Source organism: Anabrus simplex, chromosome 3 (genome assembly GCF_040414725.1).
Source record: "Anabrus simplex isolate iqAnaSimp1 chromosome 3, ASM4041472v1, whole genome shotgun sequence".
Classification (NCBI taxonomy): Eukaryota; Metazoa; Arthropoda; class Insecta; order Orthoptera; family Tettigoniidae; genus Anabrus; species Anabrus simplex.
Window position 1 is genome coordinate 332191674 of NC_090267.1, and position 26123 is coordinate 332217796.

Below are 26123 nucleotides of genomic sequence, written 5' to 3' on the forward strand. Positions count from 1 at the left end.
GGCATTCCAGGAATGAGTTAGATGGAAAATTTATAATGTCCAATAAAGGACTCATTTGGGACAAATATTTCAGGTTCCCTATGGGAATCAACATTTATATCATCTGATGACCAGGCAGGCATCAATTTTTGAAAATGAGACAAAGTCTCTTATAGTGCATTGGCACTGCTGCTAGCTCCAAGCAGCCTACTCAGTGGCCTCCATGGTATGCACTTGCCATGCATCTTGGTAGGTGCGCTATTTACCAACTGATGAGCTCAACTTAGCACACTGGGGCAAAACGCTGGCAACCAGGAATGAGTTAGCTGGCAAATTTATAATGTCCAATAACGAACCTATCATACTGATATTATTACTCAAGGTCTCATATACTGCGGCCTTCAGTTGGTTCCAGTCATTCATCTCTTTTGGCAAGATGCCAGTTGCAAAGCATTCTTTATCATCATGGAGGAACTGGGAATCAGTCTCCAGTGGGGCTGCGTTAGAGGGTACTTAGGTAGTAATCTGGTCTTTATTTAGGTGAAGAAATAGTCAGAGTCGATGTTCCATGGTTGAATAGTTAGCATAGTGCTCTTTGGTTCAGAGGGTCCCAGGTCTGATTCCCGGCCAGGTCAGATATTTTAACCTTAACTCACACACCATACACAACACTATCCTCCACTACAGTAACACACAGTATGCTATACACGGCAGATGCTATCCACCCTCTTAGGAGGGTCTGTCTTACAAGGGCTGAAGCAGGCTAGAAATAGCCACACAAAATTATTATTTAGATAATTAATTGCATTGTAAATATTTTAATGGGTGCCACAAAGAGACACGAGTAAACTTTAAGTTTCTTAAATCCAAACTGATAACACTGACATTGCATATAAAAGATAATTATGTTTCTTATTATCACTATTATCATTGGTGTTATAAATTGCTACTATGTATTATGATAATATCCTGAATGTTGTTGTTGTTATTTATTTCATGTTTTCTGTAAATGTTTAACACAAGTGCCAAAAAGGGACACAAGAAGATTTTAAGGTGTTAACCCAGTATTGATGTACTTTGTATTCAAGTCTCTTCTAGGGGCTCCCCTGGGGGTTGTAGTTAACTCTGCACCAGTAAACCAACATTCCACACTATTTACATGTGTACAAACAAACCATCCAGTATTTCAAATATATTACTATAATATTTTCCTCTTCTCTAGCCCAAGAGAATTAGTTTGGCTGACAGCCCGCCTATCCCACTTGGGGTAGATACTGACATAACTTCTTCACTTCTTTGAACCCAACAAGTCCCAAATACAAGCTCACAGCTATGCAACATGAACTGTGCAGCCAATTTGTTCATTGATAACTGTAAAATTCCGTTTGATACCACAGTGTCAAACTTATTTCCAAAATTTGATAAATCATGGACAGAAAACAAAATGAATGTATCCTCGAAGAATGCGATAATGGGAGTTAACTGAACATGAGACTGAGAGCCCAATTGTTAAATTAGTCTGACTATTAAAACAGAGCACTCAACTTTGAAGCCATTCTGCAGATTAAAAGAAAAAAAACATCACTTACTTAGGTATGGCTCCTTGATTTTGTCCTCGGTAGTTTCCTCTCTGCTGGTTGCTGTTATGACCACGCCATGAATTGTTCTGCTGGGGAATATTCTCTCCTTGCTGAGATTGAACATGATTGGCTGAATGATGGAACTGTCCACGATTACGCTGGAAACCACCGCGATGAAGACTTCTACCACGAGGATTGAAGTTAATATCACCTCGATTTACAAACACAAAAGAGTCATCAGGAACTCTCTCTCTTCGTTGGAAGTGGTTCTGTCCTCTGAAAGAATAAAATGTTACATATTAAGTTGCAATGATACCTTCTCATTAAGTAGCAGTAATGTAAATCCACTATAAGTGTTTTCCCGACCAGACTACTAAGCAGTACCGAACAGTAGAGAAGAGAGGCACGAGGAAGTATATAGGCCAATGGAATATGCTTCTTAATGCTAGCATGAAATGGGGTCCTGGTAAAAGGGAGAGGCAATTAAAAGATAAGTAAATAGAAGTCGTTATTTTATTATGCACACAAATTTTGTGCATCTGCAAGTAAAATTCAGAATACTGTCTACCACATGAAGAAGGTGCTGTAAGTTATATATCTTGAAGCAGGTTGGTTGAACTTGGGACCAACGCCTTGATCAGCAATTACAGTCAAGGAGCAGTACGAAAGAAAGGAAATCCATGCATATATATGAAGGACGAAGGTGAGAAGCTTACTATCATTGTAGTACATATTGGTGTTACTTTGACGATATGTTGGGACTCTGAGAGAATTATTCAATTCAGAGATCATCTAAATGAGGCTTTTGAATTAAAGGTTCTTGGCGAAGTGAAGCATTGACTGAGGACAGACTTCAAGACAGTTGATGGTAATATTATACTGAATCCAAGGAGGTACGTAGAGAACGTTGTATGTCATTTCAACATGTGAGAATGCAATCTTGAATTCATGCCTGCCACCGCTGGAGTAAAGCTCAGTAAGGCCGATAAATGGATCAAGTCAAATGGTGGCAAAATGTACTACTGTGAACTTAGTCTATTGTATTTTTCAACAGCTATACATCCTAACATAGCCCATATCATTAGTTCCTTCAGCCAGTGCAACAGTTGCTTTCTAAATTATCAATCGATGGTAGCAAAAACAGTTTTGTGCTGTTTAAAGGGCACCTTGGATCTGAATATCAATTACAGCTTTGGAAATGGATCAATAATGTGGAAGCAGATTTCGGAAGGTTCATCGATGATAGATGCTTATTCACTAGATACATCTTTATTATGAATGAAGGTCCTCTCACACAGGAGACCATGAAAGAATGGATGGTAACTGTATCAACAACTGAGGCAGAGCGTATGGTGCTCAGTGGTGGCACCAAAGCACTTGTCCACCTTCAAAAACTTTTGACTGAGTTTGGAGCAATTAATGGTAAGAAGAAAACATTGTACAACAATCATTTCAGTGCTCAGAACCTAGCCACATACCCTGATTTTCATGTGTGAACAAAGCACATAGATGTTTGCCATCACTGTTTGAGAAACTGTACAGTCTGGAGTCATGAATTTGGAGCATATAGCACCTGGAGACATACCAACTGATGTCTTGACAAAGGCCTCATCCAAGACGAAACATGCATCATGCGTACAACTTTTGGGATTACTAAGACCGAGAGTTGACGACCTGCAGATTGTCTTGAGGGGAAGTGTGAGAAATATCTACAGAAAAATCCAACTCTGCCAGTGATTCCTGACCATGGCAACCAAAGAGTGCAAATCAGAATGAAGTTCAATTTTAATGCATCTTTTCTTTCAACATTCACTTCTTAATATTGTGTATTATTGATGCAACATTAACCCAGGCGGATCATTTCGGAGGCTGGTCTCTGCCCGTCACAAGACAGGACAAAGGGTGAGAAATCGAGGCGTAATACCTCTTTAGAAATCCTTGGTCTGGCTGGCCTAGCTGGTAGCACCTTGTAGAGTGCATTTCCATGGGTTACAGGAGAAGATGGTCAACGGTTGTGAAGACAGACGATCAAGATCATGCCAACGGCAAACGAAGAAGAAGAAGAAGAAGAAGAACTCTATTCAACCTTTTCCTCACCCCTTTTATTTTGACTCTGGGAGGAGTAAAGGCTAAGGGAGTAAACCCCCCTACAAAAAATTCAAGAGTGATGCCCCTAAGGCAGTTGGATGATATACTCATCTCTTTCAAGCAACCCCTGTAGCAGTACTGATACGAAACATATTGGCTCTGCCTTTCCTGGACACTACCAGCATTACCAAGAGGGGGATTCTGTTGTGTGGGCAGCCCAAGATCTCTGTATACTCCGGGCTTTGCGCCCTGAAGAGGAAATTCCACCGATACCACAAAACATCGATACAAGTTATAAGCTCTCTCTGACGGCGTCAGACTCAAGCGCCAGGAGTCACTTCTGACGGTAAATTTTGCCATGAAAAACAATCATCTGGCTGCTGTTGATTCTTCAACTGTGGGGACAGAATGGTACTTGCTCTGCACTTATACATGAGGGCAGGACCAGTTAACATTTTCAGTATGTATGCTTCTACTCTGTGATCCAGCGAAGAAGGAAAAGGATCTCTTCTACAATGCATTGCACACAGTAATATCCAGGGATAGGATCTATATGGAATTAAAAGTGGCTAAATATGTAGGCACATATGGGATAAAAATTCTCAAAATATGAACGATGATTAGAATATGCAATGTTTTAACATTAAGTGATTCATTAAAGAATAATTTATCAACTGACAAGTGTTCGAATAAAGAAGAGGTTATTGTGCATTTAACCTGTGCATGCATAATTTTGTAAAAATTCGTAATTCTCAAAACTATTATCAAGAATTGCATAATACATTAGATTTTCATTCAAAATTAGCTGAATATTCTTACAAAAGTATCATACACATGAAAAAATACATTATAAATATAAAAATTATGTCAAATTTTGAAATTTTAAGTTTTTCAATAAATAATTAAATATCTGCATGCTTTTAAGTGAAGAAAATGAAACTCGAATGCAATTACAGTCCCGCTCACATGTTCTCTATTCACCTGTGTGCTATGGAAGAACAGGGATTTACCTCCAAAAATATAAGTAGAACATTTTTCCTTAGTGTGTACATTTTCATTAAAATTGTCTTGACATTCTTAGCACAACCACTATAGTACAGCCTGGCATCAAAAAGGTTCAAGTTGATTGGTCTGGTATACTATGCACTGTGTATTTTTCCAGAAACTCCTGGTTTACTCCAGGTTGTGTAACTTGTACCAAGTTGTATCTGCTCCGGTAAGGGCTCTACAAAAGTCCTTACTAAATTCACTCTTCTATTTCAGTTGCATATCTGAGAGAAATATTTGTTTTTCCTTGTTCTTTAATTCACTGTTGGCCAATAGGGATGTATAGAACTAGCACCGATAGAGCGCACTGCGGTGTACTGGTAAGCGCAATGCGCCTTTCATTTGTCTCCTGTGTTCTCATGCCGCTAAATATCCACGAATTTAAGTTGCTTAAATTGTTATTTTCGTGACTATGCCGAGCTATTGCAGTGTTCCTCTTTGAAAAAATCAAGGAAGCCCATTTTCATTTCACCAGTTTCCACAAAATAAAGAAATGAAGAAGAGATGGTTACATGCTATTAGAAGGAAAAATTTTGGTGAGAAGAATCTGACCGAAAATATTAAAGTGTGTTCCCATGATTTTCAACCCGGTGACTCCACGAAAACTTTGTTGGGTAGGTGCGATTTACGAAGGCAAATAATTCATATTTTCTAACTATAAACTGATTGGGCATTTTGATAACAACCACCGAATTTATGTGTTTGTATTTAAAGGTGAGAGAGCAAGAGTAAAACCTAGCACTGTTCCATCGCTTTTTCCATGGACCACGAACACAACAAAAACAAGGAAGAGGTCATACACCAGAAAATTGCCAGATTACCACGATAAGCCTACAATATTGGAATATGCAGAAATCACCTTCTTTGAAGTACGGGAAGAAATCGTGAATATACCCGAAGAAGTAAATGTTACATTTGTGACTCCCATTTTCAAAGACATCAGCACTCAAAAAATACAACAAGTAATTTGGTTGTTGAGCAAACAATGCGTAATCCTGATGCCATATTGCTTTATACAGGGTTTGTAGACATCGAACATTGTAATATGGTGTTTGCTGTTCTGGGAGAAAACAGATGCAATTTACAGATATTCCCTCTTGAACCCAGACTGTGTTTCTTCTTGACAGTTATGAAGTTAAGGACCAAGGAATCTGACAAAGAACTAGGCCTTAACTTCGGAATCCATAAAACTACCGTTGGGAGAGTATTTAATGTTTGGATTAATTTCATGCACTGCCAATTTAAAGAGTTGAACATTTGGCCTGATAGAGAAAATGTTCTTGAAACAGCCCCCTTGCTTTTAGACAGAAATACCCCTCGACTAGAGTTATAAATGGTGCAACTGAGATTGTAATAGCGAAACTTGTTCCAAAGGCAAGTATTCCTCTTTCATAGGGCTATCTGGCCTTAACCATTTGGTAAGGGGATGCTGAAAAGTTTATAAATTTTGGCTGCATGTTTCTGAACACTGAATAATACCAGTCTTGGGGGAAGTGCTCTAATGCATACCTTACAGCAGCAATATGCTTACAACATGCTTTGGGGCCTGCTCCAGCAAAATGTTCACATGCCCCTCCTATAATGTCACCAGGTACTCTTAAAATAAGCTTCACATTATAGGACTTAATTGTGTACTCGGATTTCACAGCACTGCATTTTAGAATTTCACCTGATTGAAATTAACCTTTTATAAACAAAACAAACTTTTCACTGAAAAGTCTGTATCCAGCATAACACAATGATTTGTAGTTGGAAACAGGTGCTCCATCTATTTCCGATTTTCTAAATACGAAATAATCCATCAGATGCAAATTTGTGATACTGACCTTCACCTTATGGCTGATGGTAAAATATTCAAAGGAACCGGCAATGGGAAACTCAAGAATATTCACATGCTTTTGGTGGTGGACAAAGGCTGTATCTGCAGTTTCATGTAAGCCATCAACCTTTAAAAAAATACATGAACCAAAGTTTATAAGCAAGGGGAGCAAGTGCGTGTTTAAATATCTATTTATGATTTGTCTTGTGGAGGTACATTTATATATTTATCAATGAACAATACTCAAGTAATTGTAATCTTTAGGAAAAGGCATGCTGAGTCCTATTCATTATTTGGATAATAAAGTGTGTTAGAATTTTCTAATTACGGCTGTACTAATTCTTTCTTCCTCCCACTAGTTTTAGCGTTTCTAGTCCGTAGCTCATATTGCAGCTGTTTAAGGCTTAAACGCTGAAAATCGTCCGTAATATACTAGGGGATATACCTATACAATTAATTAATATAGTCTTGGGAGTAAAATTAGAGAAGATACAATCAGCTTTAGCTCAGAAAACTCGGTCACATTCTATACATTACTCGCAGCTGACTAGGAGAAACATAAGATGATCGCCTTGCGCTTACCCAGTAGTACACGAGCGCTATCTGGCGTGAACTTTCTCTGCCTACATCCCTATTGTTTTGCTGTTGAAATGTGTTGCTGCACTAAAAATCGATGATAACTAGACACTATTTTCTGGCAGCCATTACAGAAAGTTACTTTACCATCTGTTGATACTCCTCCATATGGAAAATCACTTACATACAAGCTTACTTTTACAGATGAGGGATTACAATCTGGTATTATTACAAGATATTAGAATCATTCCGTATTGACGGTTTTCACTTTACAAAGGAAATTTAATATGTCCTCCTATTCAGTACATACACATCTCCATCATTAGATGGAGTAATAATGGTCATACATGTTTCAACTCGTATGAGCCATTTTCAGTGAAAAAAAGGTTAAAGTTTTTTACATAATTGATGCTAAAAAATGTGTTAAAACATAATGAAGAAAAGAAAACAAATGAGACATGACGGAATTAAAACAATAAGTGATTATGCCGAGGTTGTTGACCTCTTGGTCTTAAACGTGCAGTGTGTTACAATTAAAAAAACGAGGACAAATTCACTGTGCTAAAATTTTAAATGACAGTCTGACTTCATCGAGTCACCATCACAATTAGTTAAGAAGGCAGCGAAAACTTGAGAAACTATGTTTGAGAAGAAAACAAGTGGCAGGTAAAATGTATGTAACACATAGTGGAAACCGCTAATGAAGTTATTTAATAAATAGTTGCCCTCTTGAAAGGCCTGACCTCAAATTTCGCAGTCCTGTTCTCACTGATCATGTCTAATGTTGGATCAGCTGTGTTTGCCTTATTTTTAAATAGTCAACCGGGCAGGAAAATATTGAGAAACTATGTTGCCATTGATACTTTCACAGCCCATACTTATAGACATGATACTGTACAGGCTTTTGGGCTTATGCTGTGTCAAGAAAATAAGGAGAAATTCTTAATGTTTCGCAGAGAACTGTGCTCTGCGTCATCAGAAGAAATCTCAACTGTCCACAAGAAAGGAGGCTTCATAAACAATGACTCTTTAAATTTAGACATTATAATAGAAATGGAAATGGTACGTTCATTCACCACCAGATGGCTCCCAGGATGTGGCACAGCGCTAGCGTTCGAAGTGGAAGCTGACCGAACCATCAGAATCAGTCTAAGAGGTTCACATAACATGTGTACGTAACATATGACATTGACAGGTGTATGACATTGACACAAGGCTGGAATGAAACTCTGGCGATGAGGAATGTACAAATTTGGAAAACATTGAGACGAAATAACAATAGTGAAGTGACAGGGAAGGGAACTACCTACCGGTACGTAAATTCTCAATGGCTGGCAACCAGGTATTACTTAATTGATAGCCGGGTTCGATTCATGGCTCTACCACGAAATTTGAAAAGTGGTATGAGGGCTGGAACAGGTCCACTGAGCCTTGGGAGGTCAATGGAGTAGAGCGGGTTCAATTCCAACCTCAGTCATCCTTGAAGTGGTTTTCCATGGTTTCCCCACGTCCCCTCAAAGCAAATGCCAGGATGGTACCTAATTTAAGGCCACGGATGCTTCCTTCCCTCTTCCTTAACTATCCCTTCCAAACTTCCAATCTTCCCATCCCCCCCACAATGCGTCTGTTCAGCATAGCAGGCGAGGCCGCCTGGATGAGGTACTGGTCCCCCTCCCTAGTTTTATCCCCTGACCCAAAGTTTCACGTTCCAGAACACTGCCCTTGAGGCAGTCCATCACTGAGTCTGAGGGCAAAATCAACCCTGGACGGTGAACGGATTAAGAAAGAAAGAAAGGCCTTCTTTGCTTGTGGTAGTCTACATTTTACAGTATGTCCTCCTGACGTCTGCCATCATTAGTTATTCCACTACCCAAGTAACAATATTCGTCTACTTCCTTTAAGACTTCATTTCTTAATCTAATATTTCCTGCACCTGACTTCATTGGACAGCACTCCATTACTTTTGTTTTGGATTTTTTCATCTTGTACTCCTTCTCCAAGACAGTGTCCATTATCATTCAGCAATTTCTCCAAATTTTCTGCAGACTCAGATAAAACAACAATATCATCAGCAAATCTCAGAGTTTTATTTTCCTCTCCTTGGATAGCGATTCCTTTCCCAAATTCCTCTTTGATTTCCTTAATCGCCTGTTCTACATAAAAACTGAAAAGGAGAGGGGACAATCTGCAGGCTAGCCTCGCTCCTTTCTGGATTGCTGTTTCTTTTTCGTAGCCTTTGATTCTCATCACTGCAGACTGATTTTTGTACAGTTTGTAGATAATTCTTCTTCTTGGTATCTGATCCTGATCATCTTCAGAATCTCAAATAGCTTGGTCCACTCAACATTTTCAAATGTCTTTTCTAGATCTACGATTGTCATGTACATAGGCTTGTCTTTCTTAATTCGATCCTCGAAGATCAGATGTAAAGTCATATTTTCACATGTTTCTACATTTCTCCTGGAGCAAAACTGATCTTCTTTGAACTCAGTCACACATATAATACACTAAAATGTTCATTATAAACTGATTTTTTGAGAGTGGTGCATTTAACCTCAATTTAATTTGTAAATTCTGCCCATTTAAATGCACAGTACTTTTTTTTTTCAAAATTATATTGAATTTACACATCGGAGAAAAATGAATAATCTGAAACTTTTGATAATATAAATTTTGTAGAGAAATTAATTGATTATAGGCATGCAAAATTAAAATTGGTTGGTGCTAATACTTCTTTTAATTTTTTTAATAAATTATATTTGTTCATGGCGTCGACCTCTGTAGATCTTTTGCCACTACAGTACTTGCACCATATGATATGAACCTGCGTGTAATTGTAATTGCGTAAGTGCAGTGTTGAATGTGAGGAAAGAAACGTTAAGGACGACACAAATACCCAGTCCCTAGGCCATGGATATCAATCACTTACAATTAAAAACCCCTAGCCCGGCCGGGAATCGAACCCGGGGCTGCTGGGTGACAGGAGGACGCACTGCCCCCTACACCGCAGGGCCAGACTGCTAATACTTTACTAATTATCCACTAAAGAGTAGAATGACAGCATGGCTAGCATGCATTATAAACATCATGCATAATCAACAGCTCATTACCCATCACCACTACCACCACCCACATCATCATCATCATCATCATCATCATCATCATCATCTTCTTCTTCTTCTTCTTCTTCTTCTTCTTCTTCTTCTTCTTCTTCTTCTTCTTCTTCTTCTTCTTCTTCTTCTTCTTCTTCTTCTTCTTCTTCTTCTTCTTCTTCTTCTTCTTCTTCTTCTTCTTCTTCTTCTTCTTCTTCTTCTTCTTCTTCTTCTTCTTCTTCTTCTTCTTCTTCTTCTTCTTCTTCTTCTTCTTCTTCTTCTTCTTCTTCTTCTTCTTCTTCTTCTTCTTCTTCTTCTTCTTCTTCTTCTTCTTCTTCTTCTTCTTCTTCTTCTTCTTCTTCTTCTTCTTCTTCTTCTTCTTCTTCTTCTTCTTCTTCTTCTTCTTCTTCTTCTTCTTCTTCTTCTTCTTCTTCTTCTTCTTCTTCTTCTTCTTCTTCTTCCTCCTTGGGTCAAACCCTGAAGGAATGGTTCAGCTGTGACCAGCATTGTCCATAGATTCCTACTTAACATCCTGGGCACCACCACCTGCAACAGCCTCTCTTATTCTCTGCTCCACACACAGTGTGTTCTTTCACATCAGGCTGAGAATTTAGTAAAAACATGGAGTTCAAATCTGCAGAAGTTTCAGGATGTGGTGCTAGTGCTTCATCTGACAGTGTGTCTATCCAACTGAAAATGAAGTTATACATTCATAGACAATGTACACATTCCGAACAGCCAGGTCAACAAAATTAAAGCAGCTCACTTTCCAAAATCGCCTAGTATACCTGTCTCAGTTAACATTATACATATTTTTGTCCTTCAAAACAACACTTCCCATGCCTAGACTTTAAGTACCTATTGTGACTGATATTATGCTTTCCCTGTTTGTTTGTTTGTTGTTTTTTTTTCACCACTGGTGACAGACTTATTTTCAGGTGGTTCTACAGTAGAAAATCTTGTTACAGGTTTTCTGCGGTTCCTTTCCAAGCATTTTACTATCAACATATTGTCTTTCCTAAAGTAAAATGCTTCCCCAGCCTCCTGCTTATGTCGCAGCAGCTCCTTTGAAATAAACTTGGATTTTACCCTAATTGTTCCTGTAAGAAGTGTGTCCTGGTGTAATAACTCCTCAGCAAGTGGAATCTTTGTATAAAATTTATCCGTGAAGAGATGGTATTCTTTCTTTAACAGAATAGATTTTGCCATTTGATCCATCACTACACTGTGTGCCAAACCATGTTCACCTATGACACTTAAGTATCTTACACTGTAAAGTTCTGAATGAAAAATGTAACTCATAACAGATTCACAAATTTCAATCTTCTTTAGCCCCCACTGTCAATGTTACTTGATAGCATATACTGTATATATTGGGACCTTTCCCATCATCTCCCATAGCTCATGGGATCATGTGACAACACTAATTTACCCCTATCGGGTCTTAACACATGGGACCACACGCTACAGAAAATAACAGTCAAGGGACCTTTTCTGCCTAGTGACAAATGTCACCTCATTTGGATTTTAATAACTAATCCGAACACATAAGATGACAAATGCCCATTACAGCATAGCGAGGTCTTCTGCTAACCTTTCATTCCAAGATATGAGCACAAACCTCTCAAGGGCATGGTGTGTCCGCAGATACGAACTAGAACCAACTTATATCTAACTTATAGGCATAAAATGAACGGAAGTGGTCAGGATGATAATATCGGCAAGGATAGGCACAAATAAAGTTTCCTAAGATTTAATTAGCTCTCGTTGCAACATACTTTCTACAACCTTGATGATTAAATTTTAAAGAAATACATTTGACACTCAATAACGCAACGGGAAATCAGCTCCGTGCTGTCACTCAAGTAAAATTTTCGATCCACATCTTCACCAGTGTCCCTATGTGGACTACTAAAATTACGACATCAAATTTAATGGTAAAACAAATCACACATTTACAAATTAAGCACTTGAGTGATACTTCATTTCCACATAAACAAATCGGAGATGGTCGGATTACCTTCCTAAAGTTTCACATCGTATAATTGGCTTCGCTGTTCATCGGCCCTCTTATTACATTTCAGCTGTTGAATACGACAAACAATATCATAATAAAAACACTTGACTATTTACAGTAATAAGCTACGACCTTGCGAATGTGAAATATTCCCCGGGATTGACTCGCAATTTACATATTCAAAAGAAAACACTGGTTTACTCTGGGATTAGTCTTAGAGTGGCCGCCTAAATTAAACATAGCACGATAAATTATATATATTAAAAAAATATATAAAATTAGAAAAACAATAAGCAAATTCTATGGAATTGCAACTTATTCCCACAAATAATAAAAATGAACATAATTCTGATGACTGCAAACCACCTCACTCGATGAACTAACTGTACACGTCATAAAGGCCTCAGCCCTTCACTTAAACAAACTATCATTGGGTTATCACGAAAACTAGCTTCAAGAAATCAATAATTATCTAAACATCACGTTCACACACTTCTACCACCTGAAAATAACAGGCCTCTCTCCGGATATTTTGAGATGGACTTTGGCCTGTGTGGAGGGAGGAACATCTAACGTCGTCTCCATCCTTAGGGACATGTGCCCAGGAGTCTCCATTTTCGGGCAGTACCACCTGTTTCATGATGAGGTATGACAAACGCTTAATTTATTTTCTGTAAATACTTCTACTTGCATCGGGAGCTACTTTCCTTTGAATTTCTCACAGGGAGCATGGCATTTCCAGGCCGAGATTTCACTCGTCCTTTCAATATTTAAAATCTTTATTGTCGAACCTAGTGTCAACTTTGTTTCTAACTGTGCGTGTAGTATATCTGCAACTCCGTGACTTCTACACACACTCGTATCTAATCAGTGCTTCGCCATTTGTGCTTCTGAATGTCTTGAAACTGCTTCATTTGAACTATATAGTGATTTCTGCCTGCATGACAACGTTACTTAGTGTCAATTCGGGTGGTAACTGAAGTGTTATGACTTGCATATTACTTTCGAACTTTGTTTCGAAGATTTCCTGCTGGTGTACTCTGATTTTGTAACTGTGAACATCCTTTTTTTATTCTTGTTGTTATTTTGGCTTTCTCTTCTTATAGTCGTATTTATCCTTTCCTTGTTTGTCCCTTTCCATTCCTGCTTTATTCTCACTTATTTGCTTTCTTTCTCGTGGATATCTTACTTTTGTGTAATAGATTTGTATTTTGTATATGTGGTTGGGAAAATTCCATATTTATATATTCTTCTTTTCATGTAAATTTCTAGAGTTTCGATTTAATTATTTCAATATATCTGTTTCCAAATTTTATCATGGTTTCCCATCTATTTTCATCTGTCATGTCCCTTATTCCTCCTCACACTCTCCTTTAATTTTCTAATGTTATTAAGCACTGTTTACGCTGCGCTATGTGTTGTTACTCTGGAATGCTTGTTGGAGATTTTGATTACCACGGCCTCTATTCTCAAGTCCGCATTTACTTCACAGCGTGAATATTACTACCTACTGATTTGAAACTATTTGGTATTATCGATACATTGTGATCTTCCCTTGGCACTATCGTGTATATATAATATATGCATATAACCCCCATGACGGGTTACACAACTCACCTCCAATGGAGATGTGCCAGAAAAAGCTACACCACCTCGGGATGAGGACACGAGTTATACATGATGTCAACTCAAAAGAACTACAACAGGCCTCTTTGGAGGCCACAAGCCTTTATTACTCCTCCAAGGGCCTTCTTGGTCTGTACGGAGATGGCTTTGGACCAGGCATGATAAATCTATTGACATATACCTATTACTGTAGATACTGACTACTGTGAAATCATGACATTTCACCTGCAGCAGACTTTGAGCTCTTGATAAAATGGTGTATGTGTAGTATTACCAGCATAATTTCTTCGAGAATTACTGGAAAGAAGACACTTTATAAGAAGAAGTTGCTCACAAATCAAACATTAATGGCATGAAACCCTGTGATCTACATCATAACAAATGAAGAGACAAATATTTACCCCTTAGGTCCATCAGTCCATGGGAGATGATCATTATAATCACTCGGGTCATGGTTTGGTCTGAAAAAAAAAAAAAAAAAAGGGAAATAAGTCATTTTATGAAAGCATAGAGAAATTTCAGTTTCTACAGGTAAGGGTCTTTGATATGCCCAACAAAGATACATAAGAAAAATATAAATAAATTTATTAGAAAATACAGATGGTAACTTACAGTACTACATTCATGATGGTGAGCATGCATTCAGACTTCTATCACTCACTGGCAAGCTAAAACAGCCATCATGAGGCAGTCATATCATGGTCAGATATGTGTTTAATATGTAATTTACTGAATGCAGGGAATGAGAAGGAAATTTATTGTTAATCGATTGAAGAGAAATAAGACCTTTTTTTTAATATCACTAGTTTTATTGATAGAACACTATTGTAAAGACAGGTAATTATACAGAGTTGTACTTTCCACAGTTTTTTCATTCTAAATGGTACTAGACACAGCATTTTAGGATGGAACTTCAAGATCCACTGCATCTATCATGAAGGTAACAATTTATATGAATAAATAATACAATAGCCTTGTAAATTTGGTTAAAGACAGAGAGACAGTTCAACACTGGTTATTTTCAAGACAGGATAGGAATGATAGGAGGGGGAGTATTCATACTGGTGAAAGAAGAATTTGAAAGCTATGAAAAAGTTAAGAATGAGAAACATGAAATTCTAGGTGTATAAGGCTCGTCTCTAAAATTAACGGTAGCCTAATTACTTGATAAGATAATCAGCCATGTGGGGAATAACACAGAAAGAAATGTGATTGTAGCTGATGATCAAAACTTACCAAATGATTATTGGGAACACAATACAAATGACAGAAAGCAACCCAACAAAAGGTGAGCAAGTTACTTAATCTGGGAAGGACAGCTGAATCAGGAAGTGATGGAACCATCTGGAGGAAAGAATGTTCTGGACATGGTGATGATAAAACCAGATAAGCTCTACAGAGAAACTGAAGTAATAGGAGGTATGGATGATTACAAAGCTGTTTTCATCATAGTTTTAAAAATGCAATACAAAGAAAGGTCATAAAAGTAGGAATATTAGGCACTAATGGTTAATGAGACAAGCATGAGGAAGATGTGAAAAGTAATTATGATGTGGAAAATGGTACATGAAAATATAAACAGCTTATTGGATGGGTATAAAGCAATTGTTGAGGAATGAATAAACAGGTATGTACCATTAAAGGTGATAAGGAATAGTGAAGACCCATTATATTATAACAGAGAAATAAAGAGATTAAGGAAGAGGTGTAGCTTGGAAAGAAAAAGTTTAGAATTGTTGGAGAAGAACAGAGAGATTGAACGAAAATTTAATATCATGAAGAAGTATGCTAAGGATAATATGATGGCAAGCTTGATTATTGGCAGTCATAAAAATTTTAGTAAAAAATGAAAGGGTATGTATAGGTACTTTAATGCAGAAATAGTTCCCAAGAAGGACTTTCCAGGAATTATTAATGAACAAGGGGGCTGTATATATGAGGATTTGCAGAAGGCAGAAGTATTCGGTCAGCAGTAGGTAAAGATTATTGGATATACGGATAATGTACAGGTGGATGAAGTGACTAATACTAATGAAGAACTTAAATTTACCTATGATAATAAAGAAGTTTACAATGAGATACAAAAATTTGAAAACTGAAAAAGCAGCTGGAATTGATAAGATTGCAGAGAATACACTACAGGCAATGGGTTGAGATATACAGTAGAACCTTGACATATTGTTCCCAGGACTGTTGTTATCCCATATTCATCATTCAATTTATCAGGTCACAAAAAGTTCCAAATAAAGTAACATTAAATTTCCCCGTATCTATCATTCCTCGAACTATCGTTTTGTCACATTGATCGTCAAAATAAGTCTGTCCTTGGCTCCAATTTTCCTGCACTGATCATTCATTAAAAAATAATGTACACTAACGTTGCTTTGAATTTAAAGCATCAGCTCAATACTCTAGCATAGAATAGCACCAACATGTTATATGAGAATGAACAAGCAATTCTTGAGTCACTAGGCTTGAGCAAGTATCTTGTTTGAAACTAGAGTCATGTAGTCTGGAGTTCAGTGCGCAGGTTATTCATGCACATCCACACTATACTGTATAACCACACATATGAACTGCCTGGTGCCAAGGCATCATTGTGCTATTTCATTCCATTCTGAATCATCCTTCACTGTGTCTTGGTTATCTGTGGTGGGTACATAATATGGTTCCATCCATATGGATATTGATAGTCCTTGTTGGTTCACTCTTGGTTCACACCAAATGAAAAGGATATTCTCCGGCTCAGCAGATGTAGATTCTCTCCTGAATTTTCTTTCTTTTTTTACTTGAACTGCTACATTTATCAGTTTGCTCCCTTACCTCATTTTTCTTGGCAAATTTGGAGTTTAAAGTTGAAAACACTAACCCAAGAAATATGGCAATGTGTACTCTTTTTATGAATGGATTCATTTCCACTTCCACTTCTTCTATAATTTTCAATCATTCTTCGAGAGTTCTTATAGTTTTCACAGGACATGGCATGTTATAAATAACAATAATACACAGGAACAAAAATTAGAAAAACAAAATATAATTACAAATGATAGATAATACTGTAACCCCATGGGGTTGCTATATGTATTAATATAAGGAAAAATAAGGAAAGTCTCCCCTCCGAAAGCCAAAACACGGGGAGGCGAAGGGTCAAGATGTTGGGATACAAAATTATATGGTACAATTTCAATGTCCAATATAAATCTTCACACGTTGATACAGAGATGATAGTGCAACATATTAAGTACAGTAAACATGGAATGGTCTTACTTGGTTGAAGGATAGCAGAACTTCACCAAATACCAGTAGACAAACACGTTAACTGTGACCAGAAGAGATACAACGGGGCCAGCGTCACATCACACACCACACAAGTTGACAGTACATAACGTAGCTCAATCACACCAGCACATAGCGTAGTAAGCAACCATAGATATTTCATACACTAGTTCTCCGTTCAGCAGATGCATGGGTGTAACGCCGTGCGATTAAAACTGAAACACCACACACACGAGCAAAAGCGAGGGACCAAGTGCATATTTACAGACCACACTGAACCAAAATGGTTCAACCACACATGTTACAGCAGACAAAATTTTTCCAACTAGGTTTCCAGGACACCTTTGTAATATTTCATTGTGTTTCGAGGAATTACGCAAGTACCACATATCCAAATTTACCAGAGATAATAGTTCAAATTTTGCACCCGAGTTAAACATATAAGTAACACCGTTAACGTCATTACACCAGACCATTAGTTTGTATTGGCATTTGAAAAATTACCAAAATAATTGTTATTTTACACTCTTTTGTTGGCTAGTAGGCAAACATACATCAGTTTTTTGAATTACCAATTTATGAGTTATAGTATTACCCATCCAACCTTTGAATAAGATTTACATATAAAGAAAAAGGAGAAAATAACTGAAATATCCCAAGACTTCAACATACTAGTATCAAGACTACCCCAAAGAGATCAGAAATATAATTTAGAATATTTAAGGTGGCTCATGGAATCCAGTGGCAAGTTACAGTGGTTTTAGTCCCAACAAGTTAAGTAAAGTTCAATAGACACAGGAAATTGATAGGTCGAAGACCATTATGGTTTTCACATTCTTCTTCTTCTTCTTCTTCTTCTTCTTCTTCTTCTTCTTCTTCTTCTTCTTCTTCTTCTTCTTCTTCTTCTTCTTCCTTGGGTCAAACCCTGAAGGAATGGTTCAGCTGTGACCAGCATTGTCCATAGATTCCTACTTAACATCCTGGGCACCACCACCTGCAACAGCCTCTCTTATTCTCTGCTCCACACACAGTGTGTTCTTTCACATCAGGCTGAGAATTTAGTAAAAACATGGAGTTCAAATCTGCAGAAGTTTCAGGATGTGGTGCTAGTGCTTCATCTGACAGTGTGTCTATCCAACTGAAAATGAAGTTATACATTCATAGACAATGTACACATTCCGAACAGCCAGGTCAACAAAATTAAAGCAGCTCACTTTCCAAAATCGCCTAGTATACCTGTCTCAGTTAACATTATACATATTTTTGTCCTTCAAAACAACACTTCCCATGCCTAGACTTTAAGTACCTATTGTGACTGATATTATGCTTTCCCTGTTTGTTTGTTTGTTGTTTTTTTTTCACCACTGGTGACAGACTTATTTTCAGGTGGTTCTACAGTAGAAAATCTTGTTACAGGTTTTCTGCGGTTCCTTTCCAAGCATTTTACTATCAACATATTGTCTTTCCTAAAGTAAAATGCTTCCCCAGCCTCCTGCTTATGTCGCAGCAGCTCCTTTGAAATAAACTTGGATTTTACCCTAATTGTTCCTGTAAGAAGTGTGTCCTGGTGTAATAACTCCTCAGCAAGTGGAATCTTTGTATAAAATTTATCCGTGAAGAGATGGTATTCTTTCTTTAACAGAATAGATTTTGCCATTTGATCCATCACTACACTGTGTGCCAAACCATGTTCACCTATGACACTTAAGTATCTTACACTGTAAAGTTCTGAATGAAAAATGTAACTCATAACAGATTCACAAATTTCAATCTTCTTTAGCCCCCACTGTCAATGTTACTTGATAGCATATACTGTATATATTGGGACCTTTCCCATCATCTCCCATAGCTCATGGGATCATGTGACAACACTAATTTACCCCTATCGGGTCTTAACACATGGGACCACACGCTACAGAAAATAACAGACAAGGGACCTTTTCTGCCTAGTGACAAATGTCACCTCATTTGGATTTTAATAACTAATCCGAACACATAAGATGACAAATGCCCATTACAGCATAGCGAGGTCTTCTGCTAACCTTTCATTCCAAGATATGAGCACAAACCTCTCAAGGGCATGGTGTGTCCGCAGATACGAACTAGAACCAACTTATATCTAACTTATAGGCATAAAATGAACGGAAGTGGTCAGGATGATAATATCGGCAAGGATAGGCACAAATAAAGTTTCCTAAGATTTAATTAGCTCTCGTTGCAACATACTTTCTACAACCTTGATGATTAAATTTTAAAGAAATACATTTGACACTCAATAACGCAACGGGAAATCAGCTCCGTGCTGTCACTCAAGTAAAATTTTCGATCCACATCTTCACCAGTGTCCCTATGTGGACTACTAAAATTACGACATCAAATTTAATGGTAAAACAAATCACACATTTACAAATTAAGCACTTGAGTGATACTTCATTTCCACATAAACAAATCGGAGATGGTCGGATTACCTTCCTAAAGTTTCACATCGTATAATTGGCTTCGCTGTTCATCGGCCCTCTTATTACATTTCAGCTGTTGAATACGACAAACAATATCATAATAAAAACACTTGACTATTTACAGTAATAAGCTACGACCTTGCGAATGTGAAATATTCCCCGGGATTGACTCGCAATTTACATATTCAAAAGAAAACACTGGTTTACTCTGGGATTAGTCTTAGAGTGGCCGCCTAAATTAAACATAGCACGATAAATTATATATATTAAAAAAATATATAAAATTAGAAAAACAATAAGCAAATTCTATGGAATTGCAACTTATTCCCACAAATAATAAAAATGAACATAATTCTGATGACTGCAAACCACCTCACTCGATGAACTAACTGTACACGTCATAAAGGCCTCAGCCCTTCACTTAAACAAACTATCATTGGGTTATCACGAAAACTAGCTTCAAGAAATCAATAATTATCTAAACATCACGTTCACACACTTCTACCACCTGAAAATAACAGGCCTCTCTCCGGATATTTTGAGATGGACTTTGGCCTGTGTGGAGGGAGGAACATCTAACGTCGTCTCCATCCTTAGGGACATGTGCCCAGGAGTCTCCATTTTCGGGCAGTACCACCTGTTTCATGATGAGGTATGACAAACGCTTAATTTATTTTCTGTAAATACTTCTACTTGCATCGGGAGCTACTTTCCTTTGAATTTCTCACAGGGAGCATGGCATTTCCAGGCCGAGATTTCACTCGTCCTTTCAATATTTAAAATCTTTATTGTCGAACCTAGTGTCAACTTTGTTTCTAACTGTGCGTGTAGTATATCTGCAACTCCGTGACTTCTACACACACTCGTATCTAATCAGTGCTTCGCCATTTGTGCTTCTGAATGTCTTGAAACTGCTTCATTTGAACTATATAGTGATTTCTGCCTGCATGACAACGTTACTTAGTGTCAATTCGGGTGGTAACTGAAGTGTTATGACTTGCATATTACTTTCGAACTTTGTTTCGAAGATTTCCTGCTGGTGTACTCTGATTTTGTAACTGTGAACATCCTTTTTTTATTCTTGTTGTTATTTTGGCTTTCTCTTCTTATAGTCGTATTTATCCTTTCCTTGTTTGTCCCTTTCCATTCCTGCTTTATTCTCACTTATTTGCTTTCTTTCTCGTGGATATCTTACTTTTGTGTAATAGATTTGTATTTTGTATATGTGGTTGGGAAAATTCCATATTTATATATTCTTCTTTTCATGTAAATTTCTAGAGTTTCGATTTAATTATTTCAATATATCTGTTTCCAAATTTTATCATGGTTTCCCATCTATTTTCATCTGTCATGTCCCTTATTCCTCCTCACACTCTCCTTTAATTTTCTAATGTTATTAAGCACTGTTTACGCTGCGCTATGTGTTGTTACTCTGGAATGCTTGTTGGAGATTTTGATTACCACGGCCTCTATTCTCAAGTCCGCATTTACTTCACAGCGTGAATATTACTACCTACTGATTTGAAACTATTTGGTATTATCGATACATTGTGATCTTCCCTTGGCACTATCGTGTATATATAATATATGCATATAACCCCCATGACGGGTTACACAACTCACCTCCAATGGAGATGTGCCAGAAAAAGCTACACCACCTCGGGATGAGGACACGAGTTATACATGATGTCAACTCAAAAGAACTACAACAGGCCTCTTTGGAGGCCACAAGCCTTTATTACTCCTCCAAGGGCCTTCTTGGTCTGTACGGAGATGGCTTTGGACCAGGCATGATAAATCTATTGACATATACCTATTACTGTAGATACTGACTACTGTGAAATCATGACATTTCACCTGCAGCAGACTTTGAGCTCTTGATAAAATGGTGTATGTGTAGTATTACCAGCATAATTTCTTCGAGAATTACTGGAAAGAAGACACTTTATAAGAAGAAGTTGCTCACAAATCAAACATTAATGGCATGAAACCCTGTGATCTACATCATAACAAATGAAGAGACAAATATTTACCCCTTAGGTCCATCAGTCCATGGGAGATGATCATTATAATCACTCGGGTCATGGTTTGGTCTGAAAAAAAAAAAAAAAAAAGGGAAATAAGTCATTTTATGAAAGCATAGAGAAATTTCAGTTTCTACAGGTAAGGGTCTTTGATATGCCCAACAAAGATACATAAGAAAAATATAAATAAATTTATTAGAAAATACAGATGGTAACTTACAGTACTACATTCATGATGGTGAGCATGCATTCAGACTTCTATCACTCACTGGCAAGCTAAAACAGCCATCATGAGGCAGTCATATCATGGTCAGATATGTGTTTAATATGTAATTTACTGAATGCAGGGAATGAGAAGGAAATTTATTGTTAATCGATTGAAGAGAAATAAGACCTTTTTTTTAATATCACTAGTTTTATTGATAGAACACTATTGTAAAGACAGGTAATTATACAGAGTTGTACTTTCCACAGTTTTTTCATTCTAAATGGTACTAGACACAGCATTTTAGGATGGAACTTCAAGATCCACTGCATCTATCATGAAGGTAACAATTTATATGAATAAATAATACAATAGCCTTGTAAATTTGGTTAAAGACAGAGAGACAGTTCAACACTGGTTATTTTCAAGACAGGATAGGAATGATAGGAGGGGGAGTATTCATACTGGTGAAAGAAGAATTTGAAAGCTATGAAAAAGTTAAGAATGAGAAACATGAAATTCTAGGTGTATAAGGCTCGTCTCTAAAATTAACGGTAGCCTAATTACTTGATAAGATAATCAGCCATGTGGGGAATAACACAGAAAGAAATGTGATTGTAGCTGATGATCAAAACTTACCAAATGATTATTGGGAACACAATACAAATGACAGAAAGCAACCCAACAAAAGGTGAGCAAGTTACTTAATCTGGGAAGGACAGCTGAATCAGGAAGTGATGGAACCATCTGGAGGAAAGAATGTTCTGGACATGGTGATGATAAAACCAGATAAGCTCTACAGAGAAACTGAAGTAATAGGAGGTATGGATGATTACAAAGCTGTTTTCATCATAGTTTTAAAAATGCAATACAAAGAAAGGTCATAAAAGTAGGAATATTAGGCACTAATGGTTAATGAGACAAGCATGAGGAAGATGTGAAAAGTAATTATGATGTGGAAAATGGTACATGAAAATATAAACAGCTTATTGGATGGGTATAAAGCAATTGTTGAGGAATGAATAAACAGGTATGTACCATTAAAGGTGATAAGGAATAGTGAAGACCCATTATATTATAACAGAGAAATAAAGAGATTAAGGAAGAGGTGTAGCTTGGAAAGAAAAAGTTTAGAATTGTTGGAGAAGAACAGAGAGATTGAACGAAAATTTAATATCATGAAGAAGTATGCTAAGGATAATATGATGGCAAGCTTGATTATTGGCAGTCATAAAAATTTTAGTAAAAAATGAAAGGGTATGTATAGGTACTTTAATGCAGAAATAGTTCCCAAGAAGGACTTTCCAGGAATTATTAATGAACAAGGGGGCTGTATATATGAGGATTTGCAGAAGGCAGAAGTATTCGGTCAGCAGTAGGTAAAGATTATTGGATATACGGATAATGTACAGGTGGATGAAGTGACTAATACTAATGAAGAACTTAAATTTACCTATGATAATAAAGAAGTTTACAATGAGATACAAAAATTTGAAAACTGAAAAAGCAGCTGGAATTGATAAGATTGCAGAGAATACACTACAGGCAATGGGTTGAGATATACAGTAGAACCTTGACATATTGTTCCCAGGACTGTTGTTATCCCATATTCATCATTCAATTTATCAGGTCACAAAAAGTTCCAAATAAAGTAACATTAAATTTCCCCGTATCTATCATTCCTCGAACTATCGTTTTGTCACATTGATCGTCAAAATAAGTCTGTCCTTGGCTCCAATTTTCCTGCACTGATCATTCATTAAAAAATAATGTACACTAACGTTGCTTTGAATTTAAAGCATCAGCTCAATACTCTAGCATAGAATAGCACCAACATGTTATATGAGAATGAACAAGCAATTCTTGAGTCACTAGGCTTGAGCAAGTATCTTGTTTGAAACTAGAGTCATGTAGTCTGGAGTTCAGTGCGCAGGTTATTCATGCACATCCACACTATACTGTATAACCACACATATGAACTGCCTGGTGCCAAGGCATCATTGTGCTATTTCATTCCATTCTGAATCATCCTTCACTGTGTCTTGGTTATCTGTGGTGGGTACATAATATGGTTCCATCCATATGGATATTGATAGTCCTTGTTGGTTCACTCTTGGTTCACACCAAATGAAAAGGATATTCTCCGGCTCAGCAGATGTAGATTCTCTCCTGAATTTTCTTTCTTTTTTTACTTGAACTGCTACATTTATCAGTTTGCTCCCTTACCTCATTTTTCTTGGCAAATTTGGAGTTTAAAGTTGAAAACACTAACCCAAGAAATATGGCAATGTGTACTCTTTTTATGAATGGATTCATTTCCACTTCCACTTCTTCTATAATTTTCAATCATTCTTCGAGAGTTCTTATAGTTTTCACAGGACATGGCATGTTATAAATAACAATAATACACAGGAACAAAAATTAGAAAAACAAAATATAATTACAAATGATAGATAATACTGTAACCCCATGGGGTTGCTATATGTATTAATATAAGGAAAAATAAGGAAAGTCTCCCCTCCGAAAGCCAAAACACGGGGAGGCGAAGGGTCAAGATGTTGGGATACAAAATTATATGGTACAATTTCAATGTCCAATATAAATCTTCACACGTTGATACAGAGATGATAGTGCAACATATTAAGTACAGTAAACATGGAATGGTCTTACTTGGTTGAAGGATAGCAGAACTTCACCAAATACCAGTAGACAAACACGTTAACTGTGACCAGAAGAGATACAACGGGGCCAGCGTCACATCACACACCACACAAGTTGACAGTACATAACGTAGCTCAATCACACCAGCACATAGCGTAGTAAGCAACCATAGATATTTCATACACTAGTTCTCCGTTCAGCAGATGCATGGGTGTAACGCCGTGCGATTAAAACTGAAACACCACACACACGAGCAAAAGCGAGGGACCAAGTGCATATTTACAGACCACACTGAACCAAAATGGTTCAACCACACATGTTACAGCAGACAAAATTTTTCCAACTAGGTTTCCAGGACACCTTTGTAATATTTCATTGTGTTTCGAGGAATTACGCAAGTACCACATATCCAAATTTACCAGAGATAATAGTTCAAATTTTGCACCCGAGTTAAACATATAAGTAACACCGTTAACGTCATTACACCAGACCATTAGTTTGTATTGGCATTTGAAAAATTACCAAAATAATTGTTATTTTACACTCTTTTGTTGGCTAGTAGGCAAACATACATCAGTTTTTTGAATTACCAATTTATGAGTTATAGTATTACCCATCCAACCTTTGAATAAGATTTACATATAAAGAAAAAGGAGAAAATAACTGAAATATCCCAAGACTTCAACATACTAGTATCAAGACTACCCCAAAGAGATCAGAAATATAATTTAGAATATTTAAGGTGGCTCATGGAATCCAGTGGCAAGTTACAGTGGTTTTAGTCCCAACAAGTTAAGTAAAGTTCAATAGACACAGGAAATTGATAGGTCGAAGACCATTATGGTTTTCACATTCTTCTTCTTCTTCTTCTTCTTCTTCTTCTTCTTCTTCTTCTTCTTCTTCTTCTTCTTCTTCTTCTTCTTCTTCTTCTTCTTCCTTGGGTCAAACCCTGAAGGAATGGTTCAGCTGTGACCAGCATTGTCCATAGATTCCTACTTAACATCCTGGGCACCACCACCTGCAACAGCCTCTCTTATTCTCTGCTCCACACACAGTGTGTTCTTTCACATCAGGCTGAGAATTTAGTAAAAACATGGAGTTCAAATCTGCAGAAGTTTCAGGATGTGGTGCTAGTGCTTCATCTGACAGTGTGTCTATCCAACTGAAAATGAAGTTATACATTCATAGACAATGTACACATTCCGAACAGCCAGGTCAACAAAATTAAAGCAGCTCACTTTCCAAAATCGCCTAGTATACCTGTCTCAGTTAACATTATACATATTTTTGTCCTTCAAAACAACACTTCCCATGCCTAGACTTTAAGTACCTATTGTGACTGATATTATGCTTTCCCTGTTTGTTTGTTTGTTGTTTTTTTTTCACCACTGGTGACAGACTTATTTTCAGGTGGTTCTACAGTAGAAAATCTTGTTACAGGTTTTCTGCGGTTCCTTTCCAAGCATTTTACTATCAACATATTGTCTTTCCTAAAGTAAAATGCTTCCCCAGCCTCCTGCTTATGTCGCAGCAGCTCCTTTGAAATAAACTTGGATTTTACCCTAATTGTTCCTGTAAGAAGTGTGTCCTGGTGTAATAACTCCTCAGCAAGTGGAATCTTTGTATAAAATTTATCCGTGAAGAGATGGTATTCTTTCTTTAACAGAATAGATT

At 37.2% G+C, this 26123-nt stretch overlaps 1 protein-coding gene across 1 annotated transcript in view; it reads right to left on the reverse strand.

The window, feature by feature from the left end:
• LOC136866329 (putative mediator of RNA polymerase II transcription subunit 29) overlaps positions 1-26123 on the reverse strand; it is a 254830-nt gene that overhangs the window by 103109 nt on the left and 125598 nt on the right. The window contains exons 10-12 of the mRNA XM_068226696.1: positions 21593-21652; positions 14226-14285; positions 1569-1835 (exon numbers count right to left, since the gene is read on the reverse strand). Of these exons, the coding sequence (XP_068082797.1) occupies positions 1569-1835; positions 14226-14285; positions 21593-21652 (387 nt within the window). The remainder of the gene's footprint in view (positions 1-1568; positions 1836-14225; positions 14286-21592; positions 21653-26123) is intronic.